Source organism: Fundulus heteroclitus, chromosome 13, assembly GCF_011125445.2.
Source record: "Fundulus heteroclitus isolate FHET01 chromosome 13, MU-UCD_Fhet_4.1, whole genome shotgun sequence".
NCBI classification, from domain to species: Eukaryota; Metazoa; Chordata; class Actinopteri; order Cyprinodontiformes; family Fundulidae; genus Fundulus; species Fundulus heteroclitus.
In genome coordinates this window covers 17243631-17256571 of record NC_046373.1, presented here as the reverse complement: position 1 = coordinate 17256571, position 12941 = coordinate 17243631, and the positions used below count along the sequence as shown (strand labels likewise).

At 38.8% G+C, this 12941-nt stretch overlaps 1 protein-coding gene across 3 annotated transcripts in view; it reads right to left on the bottom strand.

Annotated features, from left to right (window-relative positions):
- LOC105935092 (solute carrier family 45 member 4) overlaps positions 1-12941 on the bottom strand; it is a 62508-nt gene that overhangs the window by 33530 nt on the left and 16037 nt on the right. For all 3 annotated transcript variants that reach the window (XM_021322939.2, XM_012875333.3, XM_021322940.2), the window contains one exon: positions 5041-6272. In XM_021322939.2, the coding sequence (XP_021178614.2) occupies positions 5041-5347 (307 nt within the window). In that variant the 5' untranslated portion in view covers positions 5348-6272. The remainder of the gene's footprint in view (positions 1-5040; positions 6273-12941) is intronic.

Sequence of the window (12941 nt, the reverse complement as noted above, 5' to 3'; positions counted from 1 at the left end):
AGTAAATATTTAAATGACTGGTATCACTGGAAAGTGCAGAAAAATAAATTTCCTATAGCAGCTCTTGTTATGAGTAGCTGTTAGCTTGAGTCCTCGTTGGAAATTATTCCTTTATTCGCCAAACTGGCTTGGATTTGACTGCCATCTGTTGCAGAAACCTCTGATTTAGGCTACGTTCACACTGCGGGTCTTGATGCTTAATTACAATTTTTTGCTGAAATCTGATGAATTAATTTATTTTTTTTTTTGTTGAGGTGGCCATTCATATTACTATTAAATACGACCGCCTTCATACTGCTGTCTGAACGGTTCAAGACTGCAAAGCGACCCACATGTGCAGATAACAGAAGGCCTCACATAGCAGCGTGCTGTTTATGGAAGTGATGATGAATGTAATTGCTTCTAGAAGTGTTCAATAAAGTTTCGTTCAAAAATAAATAAAAAACGTGGATATCGGCCGGCATCTCTCTTCCTTTTTATTAATAGAAAGCTGCTGAACAATGGGAGCCGACAAAATTGAGACAACATCATAGCAAAACAGAATAAGGAAAGAAAAAAGCAGCACAGCTATTGAAAATTGTCTTTTATGGAGCGCTACCTGCTACTGCTTTGTGTGAATGTGTAGTTGGAGGAAGAAGAGTGACTTGAAAGAGGGATAAAATGCGACATGACTGTTCAGCCTGCAGACAGTCATGTCCGATACGTAACCAAATTAGTACTACATAACGAAGTGGCACAAATCGGATTTTTTGGGGGGTAAAAAGGTCAGAATTGGGCTGTTCACACTGCCATGAAAAAGGCGGATATGGGTGAATGTAGCCTTAGAAGCACTGAAAAATCCCATTAACTTAAAAATAAATACTTTATCTGACACCAGTTAACAAAACCTTTCATACAGTCTGACTTAGGCCCTGTTTACATAACATCAATTAACTGAAAACATGACTTTTGTTCTGTTTCTGTTAACACAACAGCTTTTTAATCACTAGGGGTGTAACAATACGTCGACCCACATTGATATAGTGATTAAATAACTAATGATCCAATTACAGCGACACAAAACAAAAACACAGATCCGTGTCGTCATTTTTAATAAGCACCTTTATTTTGAAATTCACAAGAATCAGACTAAAGTGAACAGGTGATCCATTTTTTTTTTATTAGGAGAATGTTGTTTTTGATAAAAATGTCAAAGAAATAAAATTGTCAAATCATATTTGTTTTTTGTGAGTTACTATCAATGTAAATAATATTGTTAGATGGGCAGATGATATTGCATCATATCGATCGTATCAATCAGAAATCGTAACAGACTGTGATATCTGCAGATATGATATTGTCATCCAAATAAGTCAAAATAACATCATATCGCGATAAAGCCGGTGATTTACACCCCTACTAATTATGTTCTCCGTTTACACAGCAGCATTAGAGACTTAAAAAACACTGCAATTCCCATGCCACGCCACTAGTGGTGCTATGTTCTTTGCCACCTCAAAGGTTTATTAGTTGTGACAGCTATGAGGCAGTACGCATGCACATGTTAGGTTTCAGAGAATAGTTTTCCGATGGACAGACGATGAGGTTCAACTGCTAATTAAGGTAACTTTATATTACATTCGTGCCCAGCAGTGGTTATATTCAGAAGAGTCAGCAGCCAAAACAGTATTCTGCTATACACCATTTTTTTCTTCTTCTATGGTTTTTTAAAATTGCAGGCAGCTGTAATGTTGTACCTGTTCATTCATTTCTACTGCTCACTGTCATACTGCGCATTAGACAGGGATTGCCTGAAAAAAAAAGTTTAGTCTTTTCCTGTTTACGCAACAACAGAAACCAGGAAGTTTTCAAAACGTGACACTCTGGAATCTGTTTTGATAGTGAGCTGCTGTAAGAAAAAACATTTGCCATTGTCGTGTAGGTAAACAGTGCAAACACAAATAAACGTTTCTGTTTTCACCAGAACATGTTGTCATGTAAACAGGACCTTAATCAAGTCCTGAAACTAAATTCTACAAGCTAGCTAATAATTAAACTCAGTCATTTAAGATAACCTTTAAAGTAAATAGCCCTAAAATAGAGCAATAATTTTTTCTAAATTTTAATCATATTCTATTAATACACAAAAGCTAAATGAACAGCTACTGCAGCAGAATTTGCTGCTTCTTGCTAACAAATTTGGGATTTAACAGCAGGGTTTCCTTCACCTTATTATAAGCCTGGCAGACCACCAGGCTTTGCTGGCCCCCCCCTGTCAGGCTAAGCGTTGTTTATTTTAAATGCGTTGATGATTGAGAGTAACATAAAACAGTCAGTAATGTTCCCATCTGGGAGAAAACCTCAAGGTCAAAATAAGCTAACGCTAGCTATTATTAACTTGACACACACTTCTGTACCTGGTAAATGGGCTACGCCCTCTTTCAAGCTGCATCACGCAACAACTTCCACAGGGCAGCTGTGGCTACTAACATAGCTCACCACCATCAGGGTGTGAATGACTGATTGCAGTGTAAAGGTTCAAGCCATTTACAATCTACAAATATAATCAATGAGGAGCCTGGCATGAGAAAAACAGCTTAGCTCCATGTCTCTCTACAGTGATAAATCTTAAATGGAGTCAATCTATGTCTGATTCAGTTTCATTTATTTCAGGGAATTAATCTGTACAATCTGTACCTCAGAGGCGTTTCAAATTTTATCAACAAGGGTTTACGCGTGTACCGATCTGAAAAAAATAGGCTAAGGCAGCTAAATCAGGGCTAAAATTAGAACAAAAGCATGCAGCTCCTCTCCTGTCTGAATCCACAGATGGCTGACCTGAAACAGGGTTCCACTAAAACGAACAGAGCAAATAAGTTTCCATTTAACACCACAAACAGAGAAATGCCTTTACTACATTCACATCTCAGGTGATAATTTTATGCAAATCTAATGCATCAAGGAAATCTGATGGCAACTCAATAACTTTCCTTCAGCCACAACAACAACAACAACAACTGGGCATTTTTAAGCCTGGTTCCTTCTGTTGGCTCATCCAGGGTGAGGCAGACAGGACTTACGGTGGCCTGGGTGACCTCCCTATAAATGGCTTCTTGGTTATGTAAGTTAGGAGATCATACAGGGTCACTGAGGGAGGAGAAGGAATTTAGAGAGGGTAGGCACTAAAGCAGCAAAGGAACTCTTAATTAAACAAATCAGATTGAGACTGACTTAGTCTTTTACCTACCCTCATCCTAATTAATTCTTTATCACTTTCTCACCCTCATATTTATTATAAATCTTCACACCATCTGTAGCTATGATTTTTCATAAATGTTATAGAGGGTGTCAGAATACTATAAATATTTATTATTGCAAATAGGACTTTGTCTCTCAATTATGTTTGCACTTTCTGTATTATTTTTCCCTTTGGTAACCATGCAGTAGTTATCACAGCTGCCCCAAATCAACAGTAGTTAGCCATTTTTAACCTAAACTCACAAATATAAAAGTAATACTAGCGTATGGACATCAGATGAGGAAAACTGGAGGTGCTCCATTCCCAATCACCGGTACAAGTGTCTGCTTGTACCCCCTATAGCAGGGTTATGGTAACGAAAGCAAGTACGGTTTGAACCAATAATCCAACTGCAATAGCCACTGCGCTTAATGCTAAGAGGGCAGCACTAAGATGGTTTTAAGACAAATATTGCAGAACTAAACATGTTCAAAAATTGCACATTAAAGTAACACCCTTAGCCCCAAATTTATACAGTTTATCTGTTATAAAAGGTTGATTTTTCGGTGTGAGTTACACTTGTAGGAAAAAGAGCTAAAACATGGAGTTATACGCAGAAAATCATGTGACAATGAACCTAAATAATTGCAACTAGAGCCAGTGGGTTTTTGTGTACAGAAATATTAGAGTTTCATATCAAGCCTGTAGGGGGAGCCAAAGGAAACAAATAATTTTTGTCTAACTTAAAGCAGCACTGTGTAAGTTGTGATCCAAGTACTAGCCTAATTTGAGATATATTATTGAGATAATTATTTTTCAGGTCAATATACAGCACTTGCCGCATATCGATGCTCCGTGCTGGCTGCCCTTCTCAAAAACTCGCCTATGTAACTTTAGAGGGACGGATTCCTTGCTGAATGGGTCATGTGACTGGGAGTAAGGTTAGCATGCGAGCTAACCTTATGTGCTTCTACTTTTCTCAGCCTCGAGTCAAAGTTTGTCATGGCCGAGGGAAGCAAAAAGAGGAAACCTATATCTGAGGAGGCCAAAAGCAAATAGCGGGACACGGATCGCTCGGGAGGAAAAACAAGAGCGAATTCTGCCAAAAAATTAGCTCGTTGGTGTTTGATTAAAGAGTAATCAGGATGCAAGACCTATTCTCTTTTTGCATTGTTATTGTTATACTGGTAAGTTATGTTATTAGTTGTTGTATACAGAATATGTCTGAGTCCATATTTTTCAGTTTTGTACGAGCTAAATGCCAAGCTACCATGCTATATCACATACTAACTTCTTGTTAGCAGAAAAGAGATATGACACTTACCTGATCAGACATATTTTTGGTTCTGTGATGTAGGATTCAAACTAGAGGGGTGAATGTGGCCTTGTCTTTACAACTAACTCAATTACTTATCAAACTCCTGGACCAAACTGGTCTGCTTTCAAATTCCAAAACACAGAGGAAAACTGTTTGATTTTGCGACAGTGCAGTGTTGCTAGTAGCCTACAGGGACGCTAAACCTGGAACAGGTCTCGCAACCCCTAGTTCCTAAAAGTTACTCATGCTGTTTTAAGGAAAAATAGTTAAAACATGACTTTATACACAGAAAACAGTGCAATTGTGACTCCAAATATATTTTTTTCCTCTAACAAAAGCTATTGGGTGCCTGTTTGCGAAATCTATGACAGTTCAAGTACAGAAGTGTGACAGTTTCTTTTCCATCAAGTTCTGCATAGTGACTTCATTACAAGAATAAGAGCTGAGAGATTATATTTTAGACAGAAAAAGTACAAAATTAAAAGCAAAAATGACAGTGACTCACCTATCTGCAGAAGCACAGGTGTCACCAGTGCCGTCTCCATGGCGTAGCAGAACTCTCTGCCGAACATCACGGCGCCGTGCATCACCCATCGCTTCAGTGGAATCCCCTCGATGGATCCCTCGCTGGCCGACTCCTCCCCTCCTCGGCCTCCTCCCGGGCCCCCCAATCCATCCGCCTCGCCGCCTGCTGCCCCTTTCTCATCCTCCGGGCCCGAGGCCGAGGATTTCTTGCCGCAGATCCCGCCAACCAGAGATCCGACCTGCATAGCGTCAGCCTCTGTGTTCTGCGGAGGCATGGCGGAGGGCATGCACGCGGCAAAAATAACTCCCGCTCTAACCCAAAAAGCCTGAAAGGTAAACACTTACTTCCACAAACTTACTTGTATTAAGTTTGTTGTAGCTTATTTAAAACCAGCAGTAACTTCCTTGAAGCAATTTAATTGAATTTTTACAAGCTACAAACTGCAACCATTGGATGTAAAAGACTGGCCTGTACGTATTTCAGTTTTCACTTAACAAAATCAGTTAAAACAAAATGCCTACAAATGTTTTTTATAGGATAAGCTATAACTTCTCAATCTAACGATTAAAAATGTTCAGATCTAAAAGAGGAAAAAGCCCAAAAGAAATCTGCAATCACTTGTGGCCCAAACAAGTTGTCCTCCAGAACCCACTGCAACTTCAAATTTAATCCTTGTTGTTTTCCACCCACAGTAAAAAAAAAAAAAAAATGCAAATCAGCTTTCCGAGGCTTGTAGAAAATCCCCCAAAAAATAGGTGAGCAGTTGTATTTCACAGGAAGAGTGAGTGGTACATTCCAAAGAGCAGCTTTGTGCGTTTCCTTCTTTGTGTTTGCTGTGACGGTGTGTGCGAAACTGCTTGAAAATGTATTTGGTTTGTTGGTAAGCCGGTGTTAGAATGGGTCGTGTATGAGTGTGTTTGTTTGTGAGTGTGTGAATGTGTGTGTGTGTGGGTGCACAGGGTGTTTATGGCTTTTTTGTCATTGAGGTTTCCTCCGTTGTTTTCCTTTACTGTCTATTACAAGCAGTAAAAATCCATATAGAAGACCATTCGGTGAGTTCCAGAGTCATTTTGTGTCTGGGAGGCTGGATGGAGGGCTGGATGATGGTGTGGGTGGGGGCGAGCGACAGGCTGCAGCGGGAGGGGGGAGGAGGGCTGGTGGCGCTGGCGGGCGGAGCTCCTGTAAAAATCCCCATCGATTGGCTGATCAATCTGGAGGAAGAAACCAAAAATCACAACGTCAGGAGACACGGAGAGAGAAATATATTGAACTACAGGAAATTAGTATTTTAGACATGCCCAAATGAGTATGGTGCAGCGTGTTTCATTTAGAGTCATACATGAGAAGAAATATGCCATATCATGATACAAAAGGATAGAATGCAATGTAATAAAATATGAATCTATGGGATACGATAGGATACCATTTGATAAAATACAATGCAATGTAGGACAATACAACTTGCAGTAAGATATAATTCAAGAGTGGACGCGGACCCAAATCCTGGTCTGGGAGTCATTTGGCACAGAAAGGAATAATTTACTTAAATTTTCCCCGTTTTAGTTATTGGAGTCTGAGTGATGTTTCATATAGAAAAAAAAGCTTCATTTGAAAAGAAAAAAATAACATCAACACATTTTTTATCCACTGATACCGTCAGACTTGGTGGCTGTATAGCTACTTCCCACTGGAGAGCTTCTGGGAGATGCTGGCTAATGACTGCAGCCTTAACAGTAGTAAGGAAGTTAATATTTATATTATATTTAGAAACTACCACAGGTGGGTTGTTTTTTTTGACAATCGTATAATTTTATTTTGTTGCGTTTATTCACAACAATAAAGGTTGGTCTTTCAAAATCTGAAATTAAGCCGGTACATGGCACAAAACAAAAAGGCAATCAAATGGAACAACGTCATTCGCTTAAGGACATCCATCTCTGGGAAACAGAACCCGTCTGCTTCCTAAACGTATGATGCCTGCCTATCAGTTTGGAAAAATAAACGTCGCACCATCAGACATCAGAAAATTACACCTAGTGATGAAACCGAATTCTCATCCTGACGTCTCTTTTTGAGCTCTCTGTGACGTTAGACAAGGACTCAGTGTGTTGGAGGCATTTTATTAATGAAAAAAAGAAAGACAAAAAAAATTAAAATCCACAAATGATTCTCGACTTGCCTCTAATGTTGGGATTTAACCAATCAGAAGCTTACAGAGCCATGACATCATTACCTGTGGAAATTGTTTGAATGTAATGAAATCCTAGTGTATGCAAACGTCTGAATTAGAAAAATCACTATTCTTGCATTTATCAATTAGAAACATTTTATGAAATCCTAACAGACCTAAAACAGGAAAGGTTTTCTCCCATTTAATGTCATAAATTCATAAAAAAAATAAAAATAAAAAACACACACACAATTGCAGTTGGTTTCAACTACAACTAATCATGTCTTCAGTCACCTTTTATATTCTAAATGAGTTTGATCAAGAAAAATCTTTTTGCAGCAGCTACAGAAATAAAAGTGGCCGAATGTTTTTGTTTTTGTCGACATGTTCTTTGTTACCAACGTCTCACTGAGGAAATACTATGACAAATTACCACAGGATTACGTTGCATTGTAGAAAAAGAAAAAAAAGAAAAACAAACACCCGATTAAAGTCTTGGGGATATTTTAAAACAATCCAGTTCTAGGATGTAAGCACGCAAAGGGACATTTTTGGTTCCAAGCTAGAGGCCAAAAACAGAGATTGAAAATGAAAAAAATAAATTAAAAATAAAAGTTGCCACCACAGGCAAGTATTCGGTATTGGTATTTAGACACAGCAACCGACAAGTATTTGAAACTGTAAGTTTGAGTTGTCTGAGATGACCTACAGGCTGATACCACAAGAGAAACACACATGCATGTGTTCTCTCCTGTGAAAAGAGTCCTTTTTTCTATATATATATATATATTTTTTACAACGTGTAACTTGTTTAAGCGCATGATTCATCCTCGCAGACACTCGGACAGTCTTTGAAGCTGGACGGGATGGATGAAAGAATGTAATGTGCTGCACGAGCTGAAGCGTCTTCAGACTGAGCTACTGTTTCGAACAGAGGGCTTGTGTTTGCAGCAAAAATAACACGACAGATACGAGCACAGAAATAAAAAATAAATAAATGAGGGAGGGAAGGACTCCAGCTATTAATATCCCTCACAGAGAAAGGCGGAAAAACAGTCTGCAAGGAGGTTTGATAGGATGTCTGACAGAGCTGAATCCCACAGAGCGTTTTTAGTGTCCCTGGGACGAACCCAACAGAGATGAGATGTTTCATCACACACACATCAACAGCTCTATGAGTTTCATCAGGTCTCTGAGGAAAACGCACAGCTGAATGTGAGAAAGGGAGGGAAAGGAGGGATGGAACAGGGGAACAGAGGTAAGAAGAAGAAATGATGGCGAAGTCGGACCGAATGAAGTCGGGGAAAGGAGGACCAACGAACCGGGAGATGAGATCGACAGTTGGATGAAGATGGGAGGTCCCCCCCCCCCTTCATCCCTCTCCTCTCCATTATTCAGCGTTCTCACATGTCACCATTAACATTTATGACTCGCCTAAGACGGTCATAAATCTTTTAGTTGCGCATAAACACAGAAGCTCCTCCTCAACTAACTTTACACACACACACAGCAGCTGATTACATAAAAAGCCTCAGGCTCACTTTGTTTCCTCTCCAAGCAGGATGGAAATGCACCAAGTATGTAACCGATGAGCCTTTTAAAATCAGGTTTACCAACTGGGGCAGGACGATAAAACAACAAAAACATCTGAATATCAAGATCTTAACATCTTGCAATGTTCCGTCCATCGACCTTAATCAAAGAAACAGCCAAGACGCCCATGATATCTCAGGAGGAGCTGCAGACATTCACAGCTCGGGTGGGAGAAGCTGATGCAACAACTACTAGTCACGCACGCCACAAATCTGGTCTTTTATTGAAGAGTGGCAGTAAGAAAGCCAATTATTTAGCAAGGCAAGTAATTGCCCTTGCTATTGTAGGTTGAATATTGCAATTTTCCTCACGTTTGTCTTCCCCGTGTAAGCTTCCGGCACGCTCTGTAACCTTTAGCATGCTGCAGACCGCCCTGTGCGCTGGCTGTGGGAAATCTGCTGCGGTCGAGCCAACACAACAGGTTCAATATCTTACTGGCATGCAAAAATATCGATCCATGACATCTGGAATATATTAGCCAACAATCACTGCGTTCCAATCAGTGTTTTGCGAAGACAATATAATTGTCAGGAATTTCACAGCCACAAAAGAAAGCCATAAGAAGTCATGTTTAACACTCCACATGTTAAACGCCAGAATTCAACTTGTCACGCATCATGCGGTTTCATCACGATGGTTTTCTTCAGCAGGGTCAGGGAAGCTGTTGATGGGAAGATGTTTGGAGCTGAATACAGAGCGATCCTGTTGGCGGCTGCAAAAGACTTGAGACCAGGGTAGAGGTTCCTCGCAGCATCTTCCAGCGGAACAACGACCCCAAACACTGATCAAAGCATATTCATGTGCTAGAACGGCCTAATCAAAGTGCTGACCTTAATCCATACTTGCAACAGGACTCTAAAATTGCTTAGGGTGTGTTTGGACTACTAGAGAATGTAACCTCCTGAATCCTCTTATCAGTTAAGACTGTTTTTTGTTCGTGTTTCCATGGTGGGTTCTGAAAGTCTGGCCGTTTATTACGTCCTCACCTAGGGCGGCTCCTCCTCTGGCAGACAGAAACACAAAACAAAAAAATTTAAAACTGTTTTTACAACGTTTTTATAAAAATAAAGCATTTAGTTGCACTACAATTTGATATTTAGCATGTCTTCTAAATTAAAATTTATCAAGGTTTTACAGCACCGTGCCAAAAAAGCTACTGCTAACTTCAAAACCTGAATGTTGAGAGCCTGTTTTCAGCATCACACCGTTTTATCGGAGAGGGATTTTTTTTTTTTTGAAACCTTTAGGTTATTTTTCATCAGTTTATTACGAAGTGGTAATTACTAATACAAATCAATGATGGGGGGAAAAAAAAAAAAAAAAAAAAAGGAATAAAGATGCAATTTTTCTCTCTTCTTTTTTCTGTTTTCATTATTTATCCAATATTTACTTAGGGAGTTTTACTTACAGTGTGGATTTATTTTATATGGATTTAAAAGTGTTATTTTTAATTTGGATTAATTTGAAATTAATTTGTTATTTTATTTGTTTTTTATTTATGTATTATCATCACTCATTTATTTTTATACCATTTTATATAGTTAAACCATATAAAAGAAGATTTTACTAGATTTTATTTTTCAAATTAAAATTAATCATATGCTTTGCACATTTTTCCTTTTTCCTTTTTTTATTTTATACATAACACTTTTTATTAATTTATTTTTCATATTATTATTTCATAATGTTGGACAATCTTTCTATTTCCATCACTCACTTGAATACCCTTTTCCTTTATAGCCAAAGGAAGCACATTATTCATCCTTTTTTTGCAGAAAACTTAGTTTGGAAGTATTTTTCTGATTTGTTATAATTTTTCAGTGGGTTTAATTCTATCAAATGATTAAAAAAAAGCATTGATCATAAAGCGCACACATACACTAGTCAGTCCCTCATACTGTTTTTGCGAGCGTTGGTAACGCGAGCCCAGCCTGTGAAGAATCACACATCAGTCTCTCCGGGAGTCAGCAGTAGAAAAATACAGCCTCACGTGAGAGCTGGGGCATAGAGGAGGAAGTCTAGATGTATGGAGGAAGGGAGCAAACAGATGCAGCTAAAATAAAGCTAAGTATAAAGAAAGAGGTGGAGGTGAGAGGAGTGTAACCAGTGTAGATGGCATGTAAGAAAGATGGCCGTAAAGTTCAAGGAGAGGGACAAATGAGTGTCGTCTCTTGTGTTTCTCAGATCAGCACCCTGTGCATACAGGTCTATTTTAGTGAGTGTTTATTCTTGTGCCAGAGCAGATTACCTGTCACACCCAGATGATACCAGGGCAAGCTCACACTCTCAGTACACGCACCATCTCAGTTTTCCCTCCGTTTCTCTTCCTTATCTCCCTGTCTCTTAGTTTCTTCTATACATTTAGGACAGGTTTATACAGAGTTGTCCTATATAGAGCAAGGATTCTGGGTCCTAAACTGCGCCTCTTTGCACTTTTTTGGTGGAATAGCTTTAACTATGATGCACAAAAGGATTAATTTTTAAATTCAGGAGGTTAAGGCTACAGGCACTGAAAAAAAAGTGGGTGAATTTATGCTGTAAAATGCTTTAGAAATATGATCTGACATAAAACTGGAGAGAAAGGTGTTGGAGCTGCAGAGCAACCAGGGATCACAAGAAGATGAAAGCCCAGGGTTATAAATTAAACTATGAAAATAAAATGCTAAATTACATTCTTTGTTATAAAAGTTAAACATAGTTAGTGCCAACATGTCAGGTTTCTTCACACTTCAACCAGACAATCAGATAAATAACATCAAATAAAAGTCAATAGCAGAATAAACTGTTTGGGATTGGAAATGTTTTTATGGGTTCAACAAACATCCTCAACTCTGCTGCTTAATCCACACATGCAGTTGCCTTATAAATGTTGCACACGGGCGTTACAATGGTATAAGATCTATTGTTACAAAAAAGAAAAAACACAGATTACTTTCGTGCCAAGTTTACAAAGAAATTAGGACTGGCGTGATGTTTTTGTACAGTAATGTGAGTGGTTCTCATATGCACCACTGGCTGGACATGTTGCAATGATATATTAAGGGCTAATGGTGCAACTGATTGTAGAAATGAAAAGCTGGCATTATTTTTTTTAAAGACATGGCATTTTGAAACTTCCTGTTAGGCAGAATAAATTAAAATAGGAATCAAAATAAAGCTGGTTCGAGATATGATTCTATAGGTATTTAGTGTTTGTTTTTTTTAAACAAACTGGAATTGGAACCAGATTTTAAACGAGACACGGGAGATTCACCTCAAGACTGATTTGTATTTTGTTTCCTTTTAGACGTTTAATCCTGGTATACATATTTTGGGTTTGTTGTCAGTCTGAGATTCTGCAGCTGATAAAACAACCTTTACTTATCTTTTCCTGATGGATTCGTTCAGAGGGTCTGCAGCGCATCACATCTGAAAATCATTCGAAACAGTCCGAGCTCGACTCGCAGACATTTACTCTGGCGAATGTAAAGCTGCTTTTGGCAAGGAGAGTTGAATTGATTTAAAAAGCAACTGAATAAGACAGTAAGGAGGATGCAGAAAAGATGCCTTACAGGAAAACGCACAGACAAAAATCAATCCGTCCGGCTAGAGAAATATTTAATTTGCAAAGATTATGTTTAAACTCTGAATAATTATTGCAGAGTACACACATCTTGAATTAAATAAAATTATTGTTGAATAAGTTCATTTGTTTCAGTAGGTTAACTCACCAGGTGAGACACGTCATTAATTCCACACAGGTGTTTTAAAGGCTTTTTTTTCTATCAATTAACACAGCAGATGAGTCAGAGCTAAAAAGTTAAGGGGAACTATAAAGCAGGACTAACTTAAACCGAAAGTTAAAGGCGTACGGCATTACTGCTAACCTTCCAACACATGGCCATTCCTCTTAAGCTGTTTGGCTGGCTAAGCCAAACATTAATCAGAGACTGAGACTAACACAGGGGTGGGAGTATTATGCGGTGGAGATGCTTTCCTGCAGCATGTGCAGGGAAAATGGTCAGAGCCGATGGGAAGATGGATGAATCCAGATACAGAGAAACCAGCTTTAGAAGAACGTAAAAACCAGTTAGAGGCTCCAAGAGACTTGAGACAGAGACAAAGGTTCCTCTTCCAG